Source organism: Pipistrellus kuhlii, unplaced genomic scaffold, assembly GCF_014108245.1.
Source record: "Pipistrellus kuhlii isolate mPipKuh1 unplaced genomic scaffold, mPipKuh1.p scaffold_m20_p_2, whole genome shotgun sequence".
Lineage (NCBI taxonomy): Eukaryota > Metazoa > Chordata > Mammalia > Chiroptera > Vespertilionidae > Pipistrellus > Pipistrellus kuhlii.
Window position 1 is genome coordinate 110,396,651 of NW_023425515.1, and position 22,315 is coordinate 110,418,965.

The 22,315-nt window shown below is 40.0% G+C and overlaps 1 protein-coding gene across 5 annotated transcripts in view; it reads left to right on the plus strand.

Moving 5' to 3' along the window:
- The window catches only part of FARS2 (phenylalanyl-tRNA synthetase 2, mitochondrial), a 477,859-nt gene that overhangs the window by 80,532 nt on the left and 375,012 nt on the right, over nucleotides 1–22,315 (plus strand). For all 5 annotated transcript variants that reach the window (XM_045584236.1, XM_045584234.1, XM_036446280.2 and 2 more), the window contains exon 2: nucleotides 10,078–10,712. In XM_045584236.1, coding sequence (XP_045440192.1) covers nucleotides 10,078–10,712 — 635 coding nt within the window. The remainder of the gene's footprint in view (nucleotides 1–10,077; nucleotides 10,713–22,315) is intronic.

Below are 22,315 nucleotides of genomic sequence, written 5' to 3' on the forward strand. Positions count from 1 at the left end.
TACAGTAAATGGGAGATGGCTTAAGTAGCCTCGAATTCGACCTAACCTGAAGACTGCCTGTATATGCTTGTTAGTTTCTGATTGGTCCTTTCAAATAATTTTGCCTTAGATTATTTTGTGATTGGTTATCTGCAAGCTGCTCATGTCTCTCTTGCTTGCCTTTCTTTCCCTACCCAGTTGGGGTGCCTCAGTAACTCCTCTTAGTTTTGCTTTCTCTTTTTTCCGCGTCCAGTGAGGCTAGAGAGAGGTCCAGTTCCTGAGTAGGGGTGGCTGGGATTGATAAAATGAAAGAAAGAGACAGATACAGAGATCGAAGGAAAAAGCCTAGGCCTGGTGGGACCACTGTCCTCTGACAGGGACAGGGACTTCAAGCCAATACAGTGAGTTTATTTTATACAGCAAAACCAGTAAGTTTTACTAAAAGTCTAGACAAAGGAGATTATGTGCATTCTGGGGTGGGCCCGAGTCATATTCATTCCTGGTGCTTGGCTGGATTTAAATAACAAAACCCACCCCCTGGCACCTGAGCTGAAGATGAAGCTGACAACACTCCTGCCTTTTGGCAAAGCCTGCTTCCGGGACGTGGCTTTGCTGAAGCCACTGGACTCAGCTGACAGTAATGAAGGAAATGCCATGTGCCTTCCCAGGCGCTCTCTACAATGTAGTGACAAAACTCATTTGTTAGCATAAACTGAACAGATTTTCTGTGTGAATTATTTCAGTGATGGTACTGGTCATGGTAATCTTAGTTGATTCCTGATATTTTGTTGCTTTTGGGTATAACTGAATTTAATTGCACTTTGTAAATGTTAGAAATAAAAGAGAAACAGCCCTATGCATAATTATTACTAGGGATACCTTTCTTAAGTTCTTAGAGTTGGACAAATAAAATGGATATAAGACCCTTAACAAGATAAAAACAACAACAACTATTTAATACATGTGCTCAGGAGAAACATATAGAAAAGACTTGTGCATTCCAAAGCTATCTTTAGCGCAGAATTGAATTAAATTGTAGGTCACTTATCTGGTGTCTGCTGATAATTGCATGGTGGGTGTTAGAAAACACACATCAGAGCTGGTAAAAAATTCCCATAAAAAACATGGTAGTATAAAATGTGTCAACAGTTAACTCCTGACCTTGAACATTGAGTGTTAGTAAAAACAGTAAGCAAGGGGTGGCTCAATTGAGGAGAACCTACTTAGGTAAAAACCCATGTTAAAGAGACAGTAGGCAGAAACAAGCCAGGTATTAGAGCTGCCAAGATTTGAGAAAAATGTTTCAGTCCCATCATTAGGTGTCCGGAGTGAAACTGATGATTACCATGTATAGCAATACTACCTTACTTTTCTGAGACTCTGGCAGCCCCCTACAATGAGTTGCATATGTAGCATAGGTTTTAGCTTAGTTCAACTTAATTTGAACTAAGTTTTATTTCCTTAGAAATAAGGAAAATTTTAATTAAAATACAATGTAAAATTTTAACTGTTACATGTATTAAAAACTTCATTAATGGGTATAATTGAAAAGCATTTATTTGTATAGGATCTGATAATTATAAATTTTTTAGAAAATCTGACTATCTTGGGAAAATACCATTGAGTGATTGTCATTATACTTACGATAATTGATTTATAGGTAGGGCAATAAAATTGGAAAGGCAAAGATGTCTTTTATATGCCAAGCATTCTACCTGCATCTTACCTAATAATGGATAAACATGTAAATTGACTATACCTCTGCTATGCCCACAGGGTGAGTATGCAAATTAGAAGGCCAAAGATGGCAGCTGACCAGCTGATCCAGGCACAGAGTGGCCAGGCAGGGCAGGATGCCTGCTATAAGAGGGAGGGTGGGGGGCAAAGGGATCTACAGGAGCAGAGTGCTGCAGCAAAGACAAGACTGGAGTCTGCAGTGAAGACGAAGATGGCAGGCTCTGGCCAGAGTCTCCTTCAAAGACGAAGGTGACAGTCTGCAGTGAAGATGGCAGATTCCGGCCTAAATCTGCAGCATAGACGAAGAAGGCAGACTCTGGTCGGAGCAGAGGCCTGGATCCCGGGTGCCGGAGGAAAACCAGTGCTGGAAGCCAAGGGAAAGAAGGACTATTGCACTAATCTCTTCATGCAACGGGTTTCTAGTTGTTAATATAAAACTAGAGGCCTGGTACATGAAATTCATGCATGCTGGGGCAGGAGCCCCCTCAGCCCAGCCTGCGTCCTCTTGCAATATGGGACCCCTCAGGGGATGTCAGGCCTAAACTGGCAGTCAGACATCCCTCTCGCAACCTGGGTTGCTACATGCACCAGGGACCATACTTTCCATACAGGTGCAAGGCATCTTGCTGTTATATGGGCAGCTACTTTTTTTGCCCTGATTATAAAAAGTAATACATAACATGATCCTTCTGAGGCAATAATACCATTTTTTTCCCCATCTTATGGGTGGAAAAACTGAAGCAGAGAGAAGTGAAGTAATTGGCTTTGACCACAAAACGTGCAAGCCAGAGTCCATGCTTGCCATTGCTGCATCATCCTGTTTTTAGTGTTAGAGTAGCTTGCCAGGTTTTAATTTTTAACCTAAGAGACTGTTCCTAATATATAGAGTAGGGTCCCTATGCCTGGCTGGTGATCAGGACCATCTGTGGAGTGACCGATGCGGGAGAGGGGGGAGGGCGATCAGGATACCCCGCTGGGACCCATACCCAATCACTGCTGCCTGTCACCTCCCTCTTGGAGGGCAGAAACTCAAGATAGGAGTTACCCCCAGGTGGTACATTGAGTATTTGTCCCCTGGTGGTCAGTGCACATCATAGCAACTAGTTGTTCTGCCATTCGGTCGATTTGCATATTAGGATTTTATCATCTATGCTAATTATAGCTTCAGTGGTTGTCATGCCTTCACACTGTGATGCCCTCATGCCATCACATTCCCACAATCCATCACCAAGAGGCTGCATGCGCAGTGGTCACATGCAGATGTGTGGGGACTTGACGCTGCATATGCTGCCCAGAGGCAGGGCTTGGCAGCTGCTCTGCGTGGCCAGGCCTGGGGGTCCCGCCATAGGACCGCCGGCTCTGGTCATCTCTTTGGGGCAATCCATGGAGGAGCCCCGGATGGGTGGGCGGGGCTGGGGCGACTGATTGTGGGGCTCCTGCACTGTGAGAGGGCACAGATCAGGCTGGGGCAACTACCCTCCCCCCAAGTGCACGAGTTTTGTGCACTGGGCCTCTACTATAGGATAATTATTTAGCTTGTCACTGAATACAATTAATTAAACTATAGCAATTTATATTTATATTGGCATTTATTCTTGATGTAATTATAAGTGTATTTAATACAGGCCATAAAATTGACTACAGCTCAACTGGGCACATAATTTTTGAATAACTTTTATAATAACTCAATTATTTTAAAATAAAGTTTTAATTTAAAATGTAATAGATACCTATCTTTAGGTATATAAAAGTATAAAATAGAAAACAAAGATCAGGTATAATAGCTATTAAATCTTACATAGTTCTTCCCAGGGTTTCTAAATATAGTATGTATGTATTTGTAGGCAGATACATACTTACATGGTTAAAATATTATCATACATACTAATTTTATATACTATTTATCACTTTCTAAGTATACAGTTATACCATTAAAACTCTTTGCAATCATACTTGATGAGTGCATACTTTTTTATGGCTCTATAATTTAATCATTCCTTAGTTAGGAATGTTTATGTTATTTGTGATTTTTTCTATTATAAGTCATACTGTAATGAAACTTACTGTATATTACTTCTTTCTTCATTTATATAATTTCCTTGCGATAAATTCCTAGAAGGATAATTACCCTGTCAAAAGGTATGAACAGTTTTAAGTCTTTTGATAGTGCTGAATTGTTTTCTAGAAAGGTTGTATCAGGAACACTCAAATCATTAATATAAGGAACTGTCTCTTACCTTGCCCTTTTATGAGTAAACTGGGGGCCCAGTGCACGAATTCATGCACTTTGAAAGGAACCATGGGCTGCAAGACTGTGTTCGGCATGTAAGAGGGTTGCACCCCCGCCTGGCCCCTCCTGCCATGGGCCCTGGTCCCCTGTCGGCCGGCAGCCCTGCTCCCGCTGCCACCGCTCCCACGTACTGATGGCACTGAACAATTGGCCGTAACCAGCAGCGGATGCGAGCAGGGCTGGTGCCATCAGTGGGTTCAGTGGTGGCTGCTGCCCTGGAGAAGACCTCAGCGGCGATCAGGCTAGCAGCCACCACTTGCACCTGCTGACAGCCCCGAGTGATTGGGTCTAGTGCTGGGTACTGGCTGCAGATGAGAGTGGTAGCTCTGGCACTAGCTGTGTGTGTGTGCAGGGCCGGCAGGGTCTCCAGACCAGCAACAGGTGCAAGAAACTGCTGCTGGCCCTGATTGCTCCTCAGGAGCAGGGGAAGGTGGAAAAGCCCTGAGGGGCGATTGGGGCCAGCGCTGAGTGCCAGCAGTGGGTGCAAGTGGGGCCAACACCTGCAGCTGGTGTGAGGGCTGGGTAGGTTGGTGGCACATGGTAGCAAAGAATTTCCAGTAACCACTAGAGACTCGTCATGATGATAGTAACCAGTGCCCTGCCTTAGTCTGGCACCCCTACTCACTTGCTCTACCATCCCACCACAGCTGATGCTCACCATATTCCATGCTCTGCCGCCTGCTGCTGACACCCATCATGTTCTTCATGAGCCCCCCGATAGTAAGCGTATGTCCTAGCGACTGGTTGTTAAGTTGTCCTGCGTTTGGTCTATTTGCATATTAGTGTTTTATATAAACCCTAATTTATAAACTTCATATATATAAACTCTAATATATATACTGGAGGCCCGGTGCATGAAATTTGTGCATGGGGAGAGGTGTCTCCTCAGCCCAACCTGCCCCCTTTCTAATCCAGGACCCCCTTGGGGGATGTTCAGGCCTAAACGGGAGGTCAGACATCTCTCTCACAATCTGGGACTGCGGGCTCCTAACTGCTCATCTGCCTGCTTGCCTGATCACCCCTAACCACCTCTGCCTGCTGGCCTGATCACCCCTTAACTGCCCTTCTGCTGGCCTGGTTTCCCTCAACCCTCTCCCTGCCTCCCCCCCCCCCCCTCTCCCCCAGCCAGCCTGGTTGCTCCTAACTGCCTCTACTGCCGGCTTGGTCACCCCCAACTGCCCCCCTCTGCCGGCCTAGTCGCCCCTAACTGTCCCCCCTGCCAAACTGGTCACCCCTTCCCCCCCCTCCACTGGCAGGTCACCCCCAACGGCCCCCCCCTGCTAGCCTGGTTGCCCCACGCAGCCTGCTGTTCCGTCGTTACTGTTACTGTGATGGCATTCTGGACAATTCGCATATTCTCTATTATTAGTACAAATAGAAATTAATGGAAGTTGGCTATATCCTTACCATTACATGTAAAATGTGTAAACTGTTTTTTGACTGAGTGAAGTTTAAGCTTTTTGGTAGAAACTGTTTTTAAGTACTATATCTAGAGGTTAATGGAGTGTGCCTGATCTTTTTTATGGTTGTGTCTGTATGTGGGTCATGTTTTCTTACCATGGCCCTTTCGAGTAAGCCAATTGCACTTAAGAGAAATTACCAGACTAGTAGAGTCTATGCTTTGTTTCTCCTTTACACACCAGACAGGGAAATCAAAAGGAAAGACGTTTTAAACATTTAGAAAATGTATTCTCACAACCAATATTTATTTATTTAGTTCTAGTCATTATGGTAGATATAATCTCATGAATTCGTTTTGATTGTTTTGGGTATAGTATTCCCATTTTTCTTACATGAAGGTCTAGATCTTCCCTGTCTAACATGGTAGCACCTAGATGCATGTAGCAATTTAAATTAAATTAAATTAAATTAAATAAAAAACAATTAAAATTTAGTCCTTCAATTGGGCAATAAGTTAAATGCATTAAGAACGGGATCAAGTTTAATCCTTGTACTATGAGATAGGTATAACTATCTGTATTTCATACAGGAGAAACTTAAGGGCCAGAAAGGTCAATTAATGTGTTCAAGGATAATACATAGTGCATAAGTGGCTGGCTTTGCATCACATCCACATGGATATTTCTGCTAAGTGTAATTTTTGCCTTTTTTTTGTGTGTGTGTGTGTCAATTCTTCTCACTATTTGTCTCACTGTCTCTTCTCTACCAGTGTTAGCACATTTAGTATCCACATTTGTACTATTGTAACTTTTAATGGCTCTATAATCTACTACATATGTTTGTGACTAGGAAGATACACTTAATAGTGTGGAAGAACTTTTTTAGAGGACTGCATTTGATAATACTGCATTAATGCAGGATATTTACTAAGTAGATTTCAGGCTCTCTCATTAGATACTCCCACAAAAAAGGTAACTATAAAGCTAAAACAGGGCTCAGTAAACCTTTTCTGTGAAAGACAAGATCATAAGTATTTTAGGCCTGTGGGCAATACAGTCTGTGGCAACTATTCAGCTCTGACTCTGTAGTGGAAAAGCCTTTACAGACAATATGTAAATAAATGGGCATGGCTAGGTTCCAACAAAATTTTATTTACAAAAACAGGACATGGGCAGGTTTGGTCTTTGGGTCCTGAGTTTAATTTCTATCATCTAAGCCACATGTGTCAAACACAAGGCCCGCGGGCCAAATCCGTCCCGCCAGGCCTTGCAATGTGGCCCGCACCTCCCTGTCATCACTGCACTCCGCTGCGTTTCCATCACAATGACAGTTTATGACTGTTCAGTAAACCATTCGGCCCACGATTTAGGCTGGATTTTAGATTTTGGCCCCTTCTCTGATTGAGTTCGACACCCCTAATAAGCTAATGTGTTTTATATGACTTATTAAATTATGTATTTATTTATTTAAAGTGTATTGATGTATAAAATACATTGCACAGATATGAGATGTTAGGATATATCATTTAAAAGATGTAACTTGAGGCCTGGACCGGTTTGGCTCAGTCACATAGAGCGTCGGCCTGCGGACTAAAAGGTCCCGGGTTCGATTCCGGTCAAGGGCATGTACCTTGGTTGCGGGCACATCCCCAGTAGGGGGTGTGCAAGAGGCAGCTGATCGATGATTCTCTCTCATCGATGTTTCTAACTCTCTATCCCTCTCTCTTCCTCTCTGTGAAAAATCAATAAAATATATTTAAAAAAAAAAAAAAAGATGTAACTTGAATTTAATGGGTCTGTGGACCTGTTTTCATTGAAAAGTACTTGAATTGCCCAGAATTTTGAACTTTGTCCATGGGTATGTGTATGAGGTTTTTTTAAGTTATAAGATGTATTTGATTTTTTTTTTTTTTTTTTTTTTTTTTTGTCAAATGGTAAGAATAACGCTTAACAGAGCAGTTGAAAGAATGGCATGGAAGACTATTGTACCGGCAGAAGATAGCTGTTGATGCTGGTATTGTCTTCTTGGGTCTCCTATATTTTCCAGATAAACTAGTTCTTATATAGAAACTTGACAAAGGCAAAAAGAAAAGAATTTACTTTTCAGATGGAAGTGGGAAAGCTATCAGTCATTATTCTCTCTCTGTAAAAGAGCCTATATAATAAAAGCCTTATGCCAAGTGTTCAGTTGTCCAGTCAACCATTCAACCAATCAAAGCATAATATGCTATAATAATAATATGCTAAGGCCGCTCAACCACTTGCTATGACAAGCACTGACCAACAGGGGGCAGACACTTCAACCTGTAGGTTAGCTTTCTCCTGGGTTCCAGCTGATTGGGCCTGAGCTAGATGGGCTGGGCATACCCTAGATCACTCCACGGTTCCTCTACGGCTGACCAACCTCCCACATCTCTCTCTGGCCCAGTTGTGCATCAGTGAGGTCCCTTGGCCTGGCCTGTGCACTCTAGCAATCTGGGATCCCTCGGGGGATGTCAGAGAGCTGGTTTTAGCCCAATCCCACAGGCCAGGCTGAGGGACCCCACTGGTGCGTGAATTCATGCACCAGGCCTCTAGTGATAATATAAAAAAAAACCACCACAATTGTTTTGGGTGGGGAGAAATGACAGTATAGGAACATATGCAAGGCTGAGTGGGTAGATAAATCACCTGAAAATGAGGACAAGAAAATGAAACTTTCTTCAACAGTGGAGAGATAGGGTGAAGAGAAGAAAGAAAGAACTTAGGGATGGGACCAATCTATGGGAGCAGAACCTAGGTTGGATGTGTGAGGAGTTATGAACTAAGAAGGAAGGGGAAGTCAGTAATGTATGAATAAGTACATCAACAGCACCTTTTCCCGAAGATGAATGAACTTTGTGTAGCAGCATTTGCCTCTGGAAGAAATACTTCCTTGTGTCTCGCCAAGGGTGCTGAACTGGTTAGCTAACAACTTAACAGTCTGACTTTGCTAAGATGTATAAGGCACGGCACATGCATATTTGTAATTCCTATCTTCTGCATTGACAAGCTGCTGAGCATTAGAGATGGGAAGACACATTTCCATCGATGAACCAAAAACACTTTTTGAAACAATCCTGATAAAATAGTTACATAAATGAATAAATCCAGAGAGAATTTCTGGATTTCTTTGTAATCTCCTCATATGACAGCAGTGTCAGACAAAGATGCTATGAATAGTTTATAATATTACTTGGCACTATATATTCTCAGTTCCATTTTTGAATTGGATGAACTGTGCTGTCTGGGTCCATACTAGATATGGTTTTTCTGGTTACTTGGAGCAATATAAATCTCTCCTAATGCAGCTTAATATCTAAAAGTTATGTAGTTTCTTGGTATGATTGTAAGGCCCTTGATATAAAATAACCACATATGCTTTAAAGTAGTCCAATAGGTAAAAAATTCCTAAATGTAGAAGATGGATTTGGATGATTTAAGTCTATGATAAATTTTTTATGCACATAGGGAAGTCCATCTAAAGATTTTTATAACTGAGATCCCTGAGTCAATTTGAACCTTGCTTCTATACCACTGGGGATAGAAAGCTCTGTTAAGTGGTTCATATCCTTTCATTTTGTCTTTTCTCTCCAAGTACCTTGGGGTTTGGTCAGCTATGGCTGGGTCTTTGTCACTTCCTCTGTGACATGCATGGCCTACATTAGGTGACTGCTGGGTAACTTTCACCTGCAAAATTCGGTGCTCTTACTAAGCTAGGCATAAAAAAAAAAAAAAGATCTGGTCAATACTTTTATCTTCTGGCCACTCTGAATCCCTTCTCAAGAAAGTTTACTCCTGCTTCTGGCTTATTGTGGGTGCATATTTGAAACTTGCTCATGTACAAAATAAAAATGTAATTGATGGGATGCTACACTGGTATTGTTTAAATGACATGACCAGATGTGACAATAAAAACGATTTGCATTTATAAAAATAATTTCAGCTATATATCGGTATAGTCTATCACTTGGTGTGATTTTCCTTGTTTTTCATTTTTATTTTTAAAAACATTAAATAAAAATAACCACAGTGGTGTATTTTATTTGAAATGTCAAAAATGTTTTTAATATCATTTTGTAATATATTGAAAAAATCTAGAAGTCATGCTCTGTCACAGGTAAATAGAACTTTTAGTTATGAGGTTGAAAGGCAGAAGTGTGCAGGATGGCTGTTATCTCTTCTGCTATACTTCAGTGGTTTATATATAATCATGTGCTTTCTTTAGTGTGAGAGACCCTTCTAGGGTTCAACTAAGTTCTGTCTTTTAAATGATCCGCCTGAAGTTTATTGGTTGTAGATTATAGACAAAATAAAAGAAATTCGTCACATTTAAAGTCTGAATTCAGCCCAAGTGGTTCAGAATATAACTTGACTTCATAATAGAAATTTTCTTCATCCCAAGTATCTAAATGGACATCTAGAGGTTAGGGATCTAAAAATGATGTTCAAGATTCTTGTGATTTAGAGCAGTCAATATTAAGCCTCTGTTTGCAGATTTTCTTAACTGGCTCTTTAGTCTGCCTGGAAAAGGTGGTGCAGGAAACCAAGATGTCTATTAGACAGTGGGGAAGCTTATGGGAGACAAGAAAGACACGTTTACTTTCCTCAGAGTGAATTTTAACTTGTGCTTTGTATGTGTGCTCTTTCCAGAATCCATGAAAGAAGTTTCCACAATGGTTTGCTCAGCTCTCAGAAGAGTTGCCCATGTGCGTGTCTACCTGGTGAGGACGGCAAGTAGTGTCTCCAGAGGCCACCGGCAACTGGCCTTGGGCTCCAGGCCTGCTACTTCAGAGTCTGCTGCCCGAGGAACTCCAGGTAGTGTGGTGGAGCTGTTGGGTCAGTCCTACCCTCAGGATGACTACAGCAATATCTCCCAGAAAGTCCTCTCCAGAGTTGGCAGAAATCTGCACAACCAGCAGCATCATCCTCTTTGGCTGATCAAGGAGAGGGTGAAGGAGCACTTCTACAAGCAATATGTGGGCCGCTTTGGGACTCCGCTGTTCTCAGTCTATGACAACTTTCCCCCGGTGGTCACGACCTGGCAGAACTTTGACAGCCTGCTCATCCCAGCTGATCACCCTAGCAGGAAGAAGGGAGATAATTATTACCTGAATCGGACTCACATGCTCCGAGCGCACACCTCTGCACACCAGTGGGACCTGCTGCACGCTGGGCTGGATGCCTTCCTGGTGGTGGGTGATGTTTACAGGCGTGACCAGATCGACTGCCAGCATTACCCTGTTTTCCACCAGTTGGAGGCTGTCCGGCTCTTCTCCAAGCACCAGGTGAGTCTTAGGAGTTTTCATGGTTGAAGGCATGGATAGTTTTGTTGAGGTCACTACACTTTATCTCAATGAAACTGCAACAGTTATTCTTTGCAATTGTGAGTCACCCAACCTTGATGACATCCTTTGTATAGGCCAGGCCTTGATATTTTTTAACTGACTTGTTGTGTAACTACAGATAGTGTAGTGTAACTACAGATAGGCTTTTGTTTTCTCATCTGTCCTTTTCCTTTCAATACTGATCTGCTTTTCTCTGAGTTTCTTCTAAAGAATGAGTAGTTAGTGGCTTGAATTTACCCTCAATCCAAGGTGGGTAAACATGTAGCACTGAAACCTGTGGTAAGTTTATGCTACTTCTCAGTTAGTATAAGTTAACTGTGTGTTCACACCATTAGAGATTAATGCATTTCTTATCCTACCATAGAGGGGACTGGCTATTTATTGGTTTAGAATGTAAACTTTTCTTGCTCCCATGCTCTTCCCTTAACCTCCCCTGTTTTACAATTGTGGACGCTTTACATTGTTTTCTTTGTGAGATGTCTTAATTGTTGCTGCTCTTGAAGTTTATGTTTGGATGCATTGAACTGTTTTGATGAGAAAATCTGATATATTTTTTTCCTTTTAATATATTTTTTATTGATTTCAGAGAGGAAGGGAGAGGGATAAAGAGAGATAGAAACATCCATGATGAGAATGCCTCCTGCATGCCCCCTATTGGGTATTGAGCCTGCAATCCGGGCATGTGTCTTTGACTGGAATCAAATCTGGGACTCTTCAGTTTGTAGGCCAGTGCTTTATCCACTCAGGCAAACTAGCTAGGGCAGAAAATCTGATATTCTTATCATTCTCAAAAGACCCAATTTCTTTAAGCTATTAGCTCATATCTTAATGTACCGTGTGTATTGTATACATCTTCCTTTCTTTTTTCTCCTTTTTTTGGTTGCAAATTATGAAAATCCCTAAAAGCTTGAGTCTATTTCATAGAAATCTGCAATATTACTTGTTTTTTATTCATATATTTTTAAACCATCCTTGTTTTTCTTAAATAAATAGAATTAAATGGGACAAAGGGAATATTTTTATTACTACTTTAGCTCTTCTTCCAAACACATTCATTGAAACCATAGGAATAGTTATTTTCATAAACCTCCCTCTTGCCCACACAAGCTAAATGGGTTGTTGGATGTGAAAAGGAATAATATAAGACCCTTAGGCTAATAGTGGCTATTGCTCTGTTGTATTAAGCATCATGTTATAGGACACAGCTGTTTGCTTCAGGATGTGCAATTTCATGTGAATTTCTACTAATATGACAACAAGTTACTTTTACTAGTATGCAAAAAGGCTATCCAAACTTGATCTCAGAGCACCTTAGATTAACATTCTTACTGCTTTCTAAGGAATAATAACTATTATTAAGGATATAACTTTATTATGAAATGAAAAGGAAATTAACAAAGACAGATCAAAATCTGGGAAATCTGACCAAGTGATAGAATTACCTGTAATTCATGTGCTAGAGCAGATGTGATGCCAGTAATATGATGTCTAAGTCATAGCCACAGGCAGTATTAGCCCAGCTTACCTCATTAGAGAAATAAAAAAGGTGTGTGCTCTGATTTGTAAGCCTGCAGGCCGTGCAAGTGGCAATGGAAGCTGCAGGACATACACTAGCATTTATTGGAGGAAAAGTCAAGGCTGCTTTAGAGGGTGGAAAATAGGGAGAATAGTAGAAAGTTAATTTTTGTGCCATATTTGTTTTGGGTCCAGTCCAACTTAGTCGTTAGTAGGCGTGGCTAAGATAACCTGATGCTACCTTATAGTTTAAAAATACGCGCGCGCGCGCACACACACGCACACACACACACACACACACACACACACACGTTTGTATCTACATTATAATTTAATAAAGTACTTCCATTTTCATTGTTTCATTTACTCTTATTAATAAAAACCTTGTGAGATAGATTATTTCCACTTCAACTACAAGGAATCTGAAATTCTGGAAAATTTAATGACTTACCCAAGATTACCTAACCCATTGGTTGCAGAGCTAAAACTTAACTCAGTTCATTGCTGATTCTACTGTATTCTGTTGCTTTTTATGGAGCTTTTTTGTGAGTGGGACATGTTTATGACCTAAGTAGTACTTCAGATCCAAGAATAGTGTGGGGGAGAGAAGGATGGTGGTTTTTTAATTCCTGGCTATAACAAAAGTGTTGATTCTAAGTCTGACTTAACTGTATTAGGTAGGAAACTTTATTACATAGAAATTTAGTAGAACCATTTAAATAATATAATTACAGTTGACATTAATAAAGCAAAATGGATAGGATGTAGTTTAAAGGTACTTGCAGTATGTTTAGTTTTAAATATATTTATCTAAAATTTTTAAAAACTCTGGAAGGTAACCTTAAGTCTTCAATTTAAGATGCTAAAAGCAAGCAGCATTGTTCTAAAAACAGTACAAGGGAGGTGAGCTGTAAAGTTTTTAATAATCCCAAATCTTACAAAACAGATATAGACTCTGGAATAGCAACCCCAGACCACAGGCAAATTTTGTAAGACAACTGGGTAACAAGGCCTCCCCAGGACCCTCCCTCCCTCCCTCCCTCCTTCCCTTTCTCCCTCCCTCTCCCCCTTCCTCCTCCCCCTCCCCCTCCCCATCCCCCTCCCCCTCCCCCCCTCCTCCTCCCCCCCCCCCTCCTCCTCCTCCTCCTCCTCCTCCTCCTCTTCTTCTTCTCTCTCTCTCTCTCTCTCTCTCTCTCTCTCCCTCTGTCTCTGTCTCTGTCTCTGTCTCTGTCTCTGTCTCTGTCTCTGTCTCTGTCTCTTTTCTTTCCCCTCCCTCCCTCCCTTCCTCCCTCCCTCCCTCCACATGTGGGGCATGCGGGAAGAAACTGGACAAAAATCATATGTATGAGATCAGTGGTGGGGCAGTGAGGGCAGAGGGTGGGATGGGAACAGGGTGGAGGGGAGTTATGGGGGGGAAAAAAGAACAATTTTAATAATCTGAACAATAAAGATTTATTACATATAAAAAATAAAAATTAAATAAAATAAATAAAATTTAAATACATTTGATTACATTAATGGCTCATGACAAATCTTTTAGCAAACTGGGAATAGAAGGGAACTTCCTCAACATTATAAATTATTTTGTCAAATGCTCACACCAAACATCATAATTTGTGGTGAAACATTATAAACAGTTACATCAAAATTAGCAACATTTCAGCATTATTTGCCATCACTGTGTCTTTTCATCTTTGTGTGGGCTGTTCTAATTTATGCAGTAATCCAAAGAGAAATAGAAATTACAAGCATTGGAAAACATGAAATGGATGTGCTTCATATGTAGATGATAGGTCTACCTAGAAAAATGAATAGAATATCCAGGTCACTTATTTGAACTACTAAGTTGTATATAAAGAAAATATAGATATGTTTCTTAACCACAAGTGATAACGCATTAGAAAATATAATAAAGATTTAATTCATAGTATCATCTAAAACTTTCATGTCTAATTGTTGCAGATGTTAAATATATATATATATATATATATAAAATTATTAGATATTATTAAAAGACATAAATGAAGAAGAAAAAAAGGAGAACTGTACTGAATATGGCAGTTTGCCTAAAGTAAATCTTTAATTCAAGTGTAAATGTAATAAAAATGTCCACTGGGTAATTTTAGAAATTGAAGGTCTGATATGCAAATGCATATGAAGGATAAGTTCATAGATAGCCAAAACAATTTTAAAGAGTACCCTAGTGCAAGGGGACATGCCTTCCCAGGCATCAAGAATATAATGCTCTTGTTATTAAGATAACTTAGTATTAGCACAAGAGAACCCTGAAATAGCTCTACTCATATTTGAGAATTTATTACCCTATATAATAAAGAGGTAATATGCAAATTAACCCTCCTGCTGTAATGCTGTCACAAGATGGCCGGGGTGGGGCTGCCTGCCACTGCAGTTCCCGTGGCCCCATAGGGGGGCGGAAGGCCCATTAGCCACTTTGTACACTGTCCCCTGTGTTCCTGAGGCCAAGCCAGGGGGCAGGTCCCAGAGACTTCTGCAGGAGTTCCCTCAGCCCCACTGGGGGCCTGGTCCTAGCTACTGCTCTGCAGGGCTTACACCCGGGTTCCCTCAGGCCATGGGGGGTTTTGTGGGGGGGTTCGTGAGGCTTGATGCTGCATGGGCACAGGCAGATCTGGATCTCACGGGATTTTGAGGCACTTGCAAGTGGGTGGGGACTTGACTCTGGGTCTCCCAGCGCAGGCGGACTTGATGCTGCATGCTATTGGGCACTGACCCAGACTCTCACAGCAGGGAGGAGGGTGTCCCATCCCCCACAGAATCAGCCAGAATCAGCCTTTGTTCAGCCAGCTCTGAGCAGCCTGACAGCCAGGACTCTCATTCACCTGTATCCTAGACCCTGACAGCAGGGAGGTGGGAATATGTCTGAAGAGCAACTATTGACACAGAAGCCAGTGTCATTGACAGAAAATGTCTGAAGACCAACGGGCCTCTGAAACTTAAAGAAGGCGACCTCGGCCAAAGTAGCTCTGAAGCTGAAAGAAGCTTCATCAAAAGTCCAATGTGCCTCTGAAGTCGAGAGAAGGTGGCACCAGTGACGACAGCAAATGTCTAAAGAGCAGTCATCAACAAGTACCACCAATACTTGCAGGAACTGCCTTCTCAGTGAAAATGGAGTACATGAGGAGGATGCCATTCTCCAACATAGTTGTGGTGGAATGACTGTTAGATGTCAGTTTTGCCTATCACTAAATTTCTGATGAAAAACCATCTGATGGGAAATTTACTCGATATTGTAGCAAAGGTAAAGTTTGTCCAAATGATATACATTTTCCAGAATACCCAGCATATTTAAAAAGATTAATGACAAATAAAGATTCTTTTTAAAAATATATATATTTTATTGATTTTTTACAGAGAGGAAGGGAGAGAGAGAGAGAGCCAGAAACGTCGATGAAAGAGAAACATCGACCAGCTGCCTCCTGCACATCCCCCACCGGGGATGTGCCCGCAGCCAACATACATGCCCTTGACCGGAATCGAACCTGGGACCTTTCAGTCCGCAGACTGATGTTCTACCACTGAGCCAAACCGGTTTCGGCTGAAGATTCTGACAGTAAAAATTTCATGGAAAATATTTGTTCAAGAAATAGTTCTTTTGCTTTTGCTTCCGTGGGTACAAATATTGCATAGCCATCAGAATATGGGCCATACTGTTTTAGAATACACGGACAAGTTTATCAACATACTGGACCTTTACATCCTTTGGATGGTGTTTCTCACAAGTTTGCTCAGAAAGATTCATGATCAACATAAAAACTTCATGCATGTAATAAGTGAATTAACAAAATTGTACAAGATGCTACATGAGGTAGAAAAAGAAGCCCAATCTGAAGCAGCAGCAAAGGTATAGCTCCCACGGAAGTAACAATGGAGATTAAATATGATCATAACAGTGACCCAGGTAGATATAATTCTCCCCGTGTAATGGAAGTTGCCGTCATATTCAGAAACGAAGATGGAGAACCCCCTTTTAAAAGGGACTTGCTCATTGATTGTAAACCAGATCCCAATAATCTGAATGTCACTAAAATGAAACAAATCAGTATCCTGTTTCCTACATTAGATCAATGACATATCCTATTCTTTTTCCACATGGGGAAAAAGGCTGGGGAACAGATATCTCATTAAGACTCAGAGACTACAGTGTAATCGACAGTGATACTAGACAAAATATAAGGACATGAATCACACAAATGCAGTATTATAGATTTCGTCTTTCATTGCGGGATGCGTTCAATGCTATTTTAAATGCAGGAAAATTAACTCAACAGTTTATTGTGGCTTCATATTCAAAATGGAGTCGAATCAGATAAATTTCATTAAAGCAAACTGCTCTAAGTTGAGAGTTGAAAAATATAGTGGTTTGATGGTTTATCTCATGTCTAGATCTGAAAAGGACAATGTGCGATTGGTAAAATGATAATACTTCCAATACTCGTCCATGAGAGTAGTCCCAGAACTATGCAGCCGCGATATCAGGATGCTTTGGAAATTGTAACAAGATATGGCAAGCCCTATTCATTCATATCCATGACATGCAACCCCAAATGGGCAGATATTACAATTTATAATGCTGGCAAAAAGTTGAAAACAGACCTTGACTTGGTAGCCAGAGTTTTTAATATTAAGTTGAATGCTATTTTAAATGATATATGTAAATTCTATTTATTTGACAAAGTAATAGCTAAAACCCATGTCACTGGAAATCAGAAATGTGGACTGCCTCACACTCACATGTTATTGATATTAGATAGTGAATCCAAATCATGAACAGAAGATGACATTGACCGTATAATTAAGGCAGAAATTCCAGATGAAGACCAATGTCCTCTACTTTTTCAGATTGTAAAATCAAATATGGTACATGAACCATGTGGAATACAAAATCCAAATAGTCCATGTAGTTGGATATCCCATCCATGCTCAAATTTTGTGCATCAGGCCACTAGAACTATTATAAAATGGAAATAATGTTAAATAAATGGAGAGGTAGGGAACCTACATGAATTGCTGAGACAGATATCTATTGTATATGGAAAAAATTGGTATCTATCTCACACCAAATGCAAAATTCAGTTTTGGGTATATTCACACTTCATTTGTGAAAAGGAAGCCTCTAAAAGTTAAAGAAGAAAAGAAATAGACTATCATTATCAATTTTGGGATACAATAGAATATCTTAAGCAAGAAAAATCCTTAATGAGAAAAAACGATGACTGTCCTAAGGTAGTTCTGCCTAATAAAAGACGTCATTTATTATGTTAAAAGACAAGCAACAGGCTGCATGGAGGTATTTACTTTGTATATACGTAACTAAGAATATTAGGGTTGATCAAATAAAAATGTCTTAGTATGAAAAAAAGAATCCAATAGGGAAAAAACTCTGACAATACAAGTGTTGACCAATATGTGGAGCCATTGACATGCTCTTAGGGAGTATAAAAACCTACCCCTGAAATTCCATTCTCATATATGTATATATTCTTTGGATACATTCTTAAGTGCTTATTTCAGCAAATAGGTGAGAATGTTTCCAGCACTGTTAGTGTTAGCCAAAATCTGGAACAACCCATGTTTCTAACAAGTGTAGAACAGATAAGTAAATTGTGGTATATTTATAAAATGTTATGTGAGTGCCGTATCTGTGAAAATGAGTAAGCCTCAATTACATACATTAATATGAATACATACAGAAAATATATATTATTTGGCAAAGAAAGTTACAGAACTTTCACTGTATGATTGCATTTATGTAAAGGGAAAATAATCAATATATTATTTAGGGCTTCATGCATATGTGGAAAACTTAGGGAAAGTAAGAGAATAATTTAAAATTCAGTTTAGTTACCTTCTTGAGAAGCAGTATGGCTGTTGTGACCAAGCATGAAGGGGCTGCAGAGTTTTTGGCATGACTCTCTTTCCCAAAAATGGATATGGGTACTGAGCACACATGTATGTGCTTTTATTATTCTTGAACTATGATATATTTATATACATTTTATGAATGATTTATTGTATAATTTTTTTAAAGAAAGAAAAATGGGCAAATGTCATTAGCAGCCTATTGATGGAAGAGATACGTGATCAGCCAATAAATAAGGACTGCCTTGATCAGTGAAAAAGAAAATGCAAATTAAAATGACCAGATATTATTCCAGGCCCATTAGATTAACAAAAATTAATAATCCTGACAATACCAAGTATCCAGAAGAACCATAAATCCATACCTTTCTAGTGGAGTGTATTAGTTGTCATCACTTTATATAGGTATTTGATGATTTCCAGTTTTTAAAAAAATCATATAATCCATCATCTGGCATTTAAAAAAAATTTAAAAAGAACAATGTACACCTGTACATTGAATACTTTATAGCACTTAACATAAATAAATTAGAATACCTATGTCAACATACATGAGGTTTTAATAACATCTTTTATAGATTTTCAAAATATGCCAAACATGTGCTCTCACTGTGTACTTGCTCATGTCTCTCTTTGTTTTACTTTTTTCAGTTTTCTTTCTTTCCATACACACAAACACACACACACACACACACACACACACACACACACCCCACAATGACACAAACAATGTTTTTTGTTAGATAAATATGTAGGTAGGTTTGAAAAAATTACATGGTAATAATAAACACCAAAATATTGACAGTGATTACCTGAGAGGTAAAGGGAGGGTGAGTGATATCTGCAGTCATCATTGTTTGCAAATGATGCAAAATGTTATGATTTTTTTGGAGTATAGAAGGATTTTTGAGATAAATTTTGAGAACCATCATTCTATAGCTTCAAAACTGAAATTTTATAAAACATTTATTGAAATATTTATTTTATAAAGAATAGCAGATTTCATGTTTGACAGACCTACCAGCAGAAACCCATATAAATCATGCATTTATTTAATGTGATTAAATATATTAATTAAAAAGTATGTACCTAGACTATTACTCGAAGAAGCTGTTTCTTTTGTCCCTGGTAATGCCTTGTCCTGTTTCACCAGCTGAGCTCTGCGCACCATTTCTCCAAATGCACTGAAGGACTGTGTTGGAGGCAGCCTGTCTACAGTTTGTCCTTTACTGCTGGCTCCAGTGTTTGTTTCTCCAGTGTCTTCATTCCCCTTTAATGACTTCCTCTGGGCCAGTTTATCCAATTCTTTCTCTTACATTCACAAATATGCAAGCAATTCTTCCTCCTGAATTTAAGATTATTCATGATGAGCCTTTCTTTCTTTGCTCAGAAAGAAACAAAGGGGAATGTTTTTATAGAAAAGATGAGTGAAGCTGTACAGAGGAGGAAGCTTTTGATATAATGTTGACCATAGCACATTACCAAAATACTATATCAAGATGTTTGTGTCAAGTTTATATTTCATCCCATCCTGAGCCCTCTTAAAAAAAAAATCACTGTCATTCACTATTCTTCCTGTAGGAGGGTGGTTTAAGGGGTTGTGCTCCTTGCCTATAATGACTCAATCCTTTTGGCATGGATATCCTTCATTTTGAACAACCCTTTCGAAATCCTTTGTGATTCATCCTTATTAAAGAAACCACTCTCATTTATCATTTTCTAATGATATTTGATATTCTCTCCCACTTTCCAGATGGTTCATTAGAACCCTCCTGTTCTTAGGCTTCTTTTCCAAGCTTTCCCACTGTTACTCTCTCAGTTTTGCCAAGGGTAGCCTCTTTATTCCTGCTTTTTGTCCCGAATTACTTTTCTGTCTTTCAGTAAATGACAGGGTTTTATTCTCCACCATGTGGTTATTGGGTTTCCTTAATAGCCTCATGCAGAGAGGCTTTATTGAAGAAATTTTTATTTGGCCTTGATAGATTATAGTCACCATGTTTTCCTAATCTCTTCTTTAAAATCTTTTATGAAAGACTCCCCCTGTTAAAGACACACTTGAATTGAAATGGCTTTAATTTTTAAAATTTGTTTTCTCTACCTAAATGTTTACTTAAGTATATCTCTTGACAGTGAACTGAAAGGCAACTGATCACAGCCAGGAGTCTACAATATATTGGATTTGAGTAATACCCTATTATTGAAGGACAAAGAGGGTTGCAGAACCATTTAAAAAGAGGCCAGTCTCTGTTTCCTGTGGCACAGGGCGTTTGCAGTTAATTAGTTCTTGCATATGACAAGTTAAAACTAATAGCCTCTTAACATGAGAGCTTGTCATCCCCCATAACCCTCATTGAACTTTCTGCACTTACTACCTTGAATTTTTGGCTTGTGTATGTTTACTATGGTATCTCCAATGGGTTAGTTAGTTCCTTATGGGTTTCACTTTCTGCCTCCTTGTCTCTAACCCAGTGTCCTTGTACAGAGTAGCATTTGGTAGATGTGGCATTTGTTGTCTCCCTTGTCCTAGTCTTCCCACTTACACTCTGTAAAAGATGGCAGCTAACATAGTAAACTGCGTGACAGTTCCACCTATCAGATTTTTTGGATGGGCATTCCCAACTATTTTTCATGCTCTGGCCTTCCAGAGAAGCAGATGTATCAGTCAGGGCTGGATTGTAAGACAGAAACCACACGGTAACTCAACAAGAATTATTAAGTACAAAACAAAGAATTGGGGTAATAACGGGTGGGTTAGTAAGAAGTAAAGAGAACTCTGCAGTGAGCACTGGCTTGGTGGTAGTGGTGTCAGTGCATGTGGAATTGCTGGGTATCCACACTCTGGCACTTGCTGGAAATCTGCTCTCTAGATTTCAGGTAAAGCTGTTTTGGGAGAGGTGTCTCACAGGAAGCACTCTGCTCTGTAAGTGCCTAAGAAGAGTACTTGCGGGAGGCACCTGGCTACTGTGGGAGCACCTGGGGAGCTGAGTGCTGCTGCTTACATTTCAGGGCACTGGGATCCAGCAAGAATCCCTTTGTAATGTCTCTCTAGTGATGTCCTGACTGAGCTTAACATTGCGCTAGAGGGCAAAAGAAAAATAAGGGCCCACCCAGTTCTTACAGAGCATTAAGGAAGGATTGATTTGTGACTCAAAGGCAGTGCATTGGCAACTGGCACAATCAACTTGTTCCCTGTTCTGAATATATGTAAGTTTTTAGGGAGATAGGTTGTTATTAACCCAATAAAAAGGTTGCTGGGCAAGTCACATCTAGGAAGACAAAAACATTTTTTCTTGATTCTAATTTAAAAATTCTGAATATAAGTTAGGTAGTGCATGTTATAGTATGATAAGAAGCTAAGAAAATTCCAGGATAAGTGGAATAAGGAAACTAAGACAGTTAAATAGCAGTTTGCAGCCACCTAGTAAATCCTATCTTCCATAAACTAAGGATACTTATGAATAAGAAGTTTGCAATTCTCCTCAACAAGAGAGTAAATAGCTCAAATCACCCTACTCAGGGAGAAAGATAACATAAATCCAATTAGTGCCATTTATCAACCATACCTAAGGTCAGACAAATTAAGAGAATAAATCTCATTTTGGAACATTAGCATAAAGCTGATGAATATTCTATTATTCTGCCCCTAAGACCTTCCCTAAACTCCCAACCTTTAAAACTTTTGGAAATGAAGGTCCCAGTGCGCTTTCCCCCCAGAGAGCACGCCCTGGACATTTCTTCCCTCCTCTCCTTCCCCACGGGCACTATCTCCTAAACTCCAAGGGAGGGACCCCAAGAGATTTGCAAAGAGGGGAGCAATGAGCACTGGCAGCTTGCCCTCAACTAACCCCCTGAACCTGTCTCTAAACTCCCTTTACTCTGACTTCCCAGTGAGCCAAAGCAGCCCAGCCTAGGCTCTCCTGCTGCTGCTTCTATGTCTTTCCTTTTCTCACTGCCCTAAGCATATTTTTGACAGTGCAGATGCTCTTCGGTTATTGGCTCTTAGTGAATGTAAAAAGGATAAAGGATATTCTGAAGGGAAAAAGCTTGTGCTCCTGAACCAATATAGCATCCAGAGAAAAAAACAGATGGATATTCTCTAATCACATTTCTCCAAGATCTCAGGAAAATTA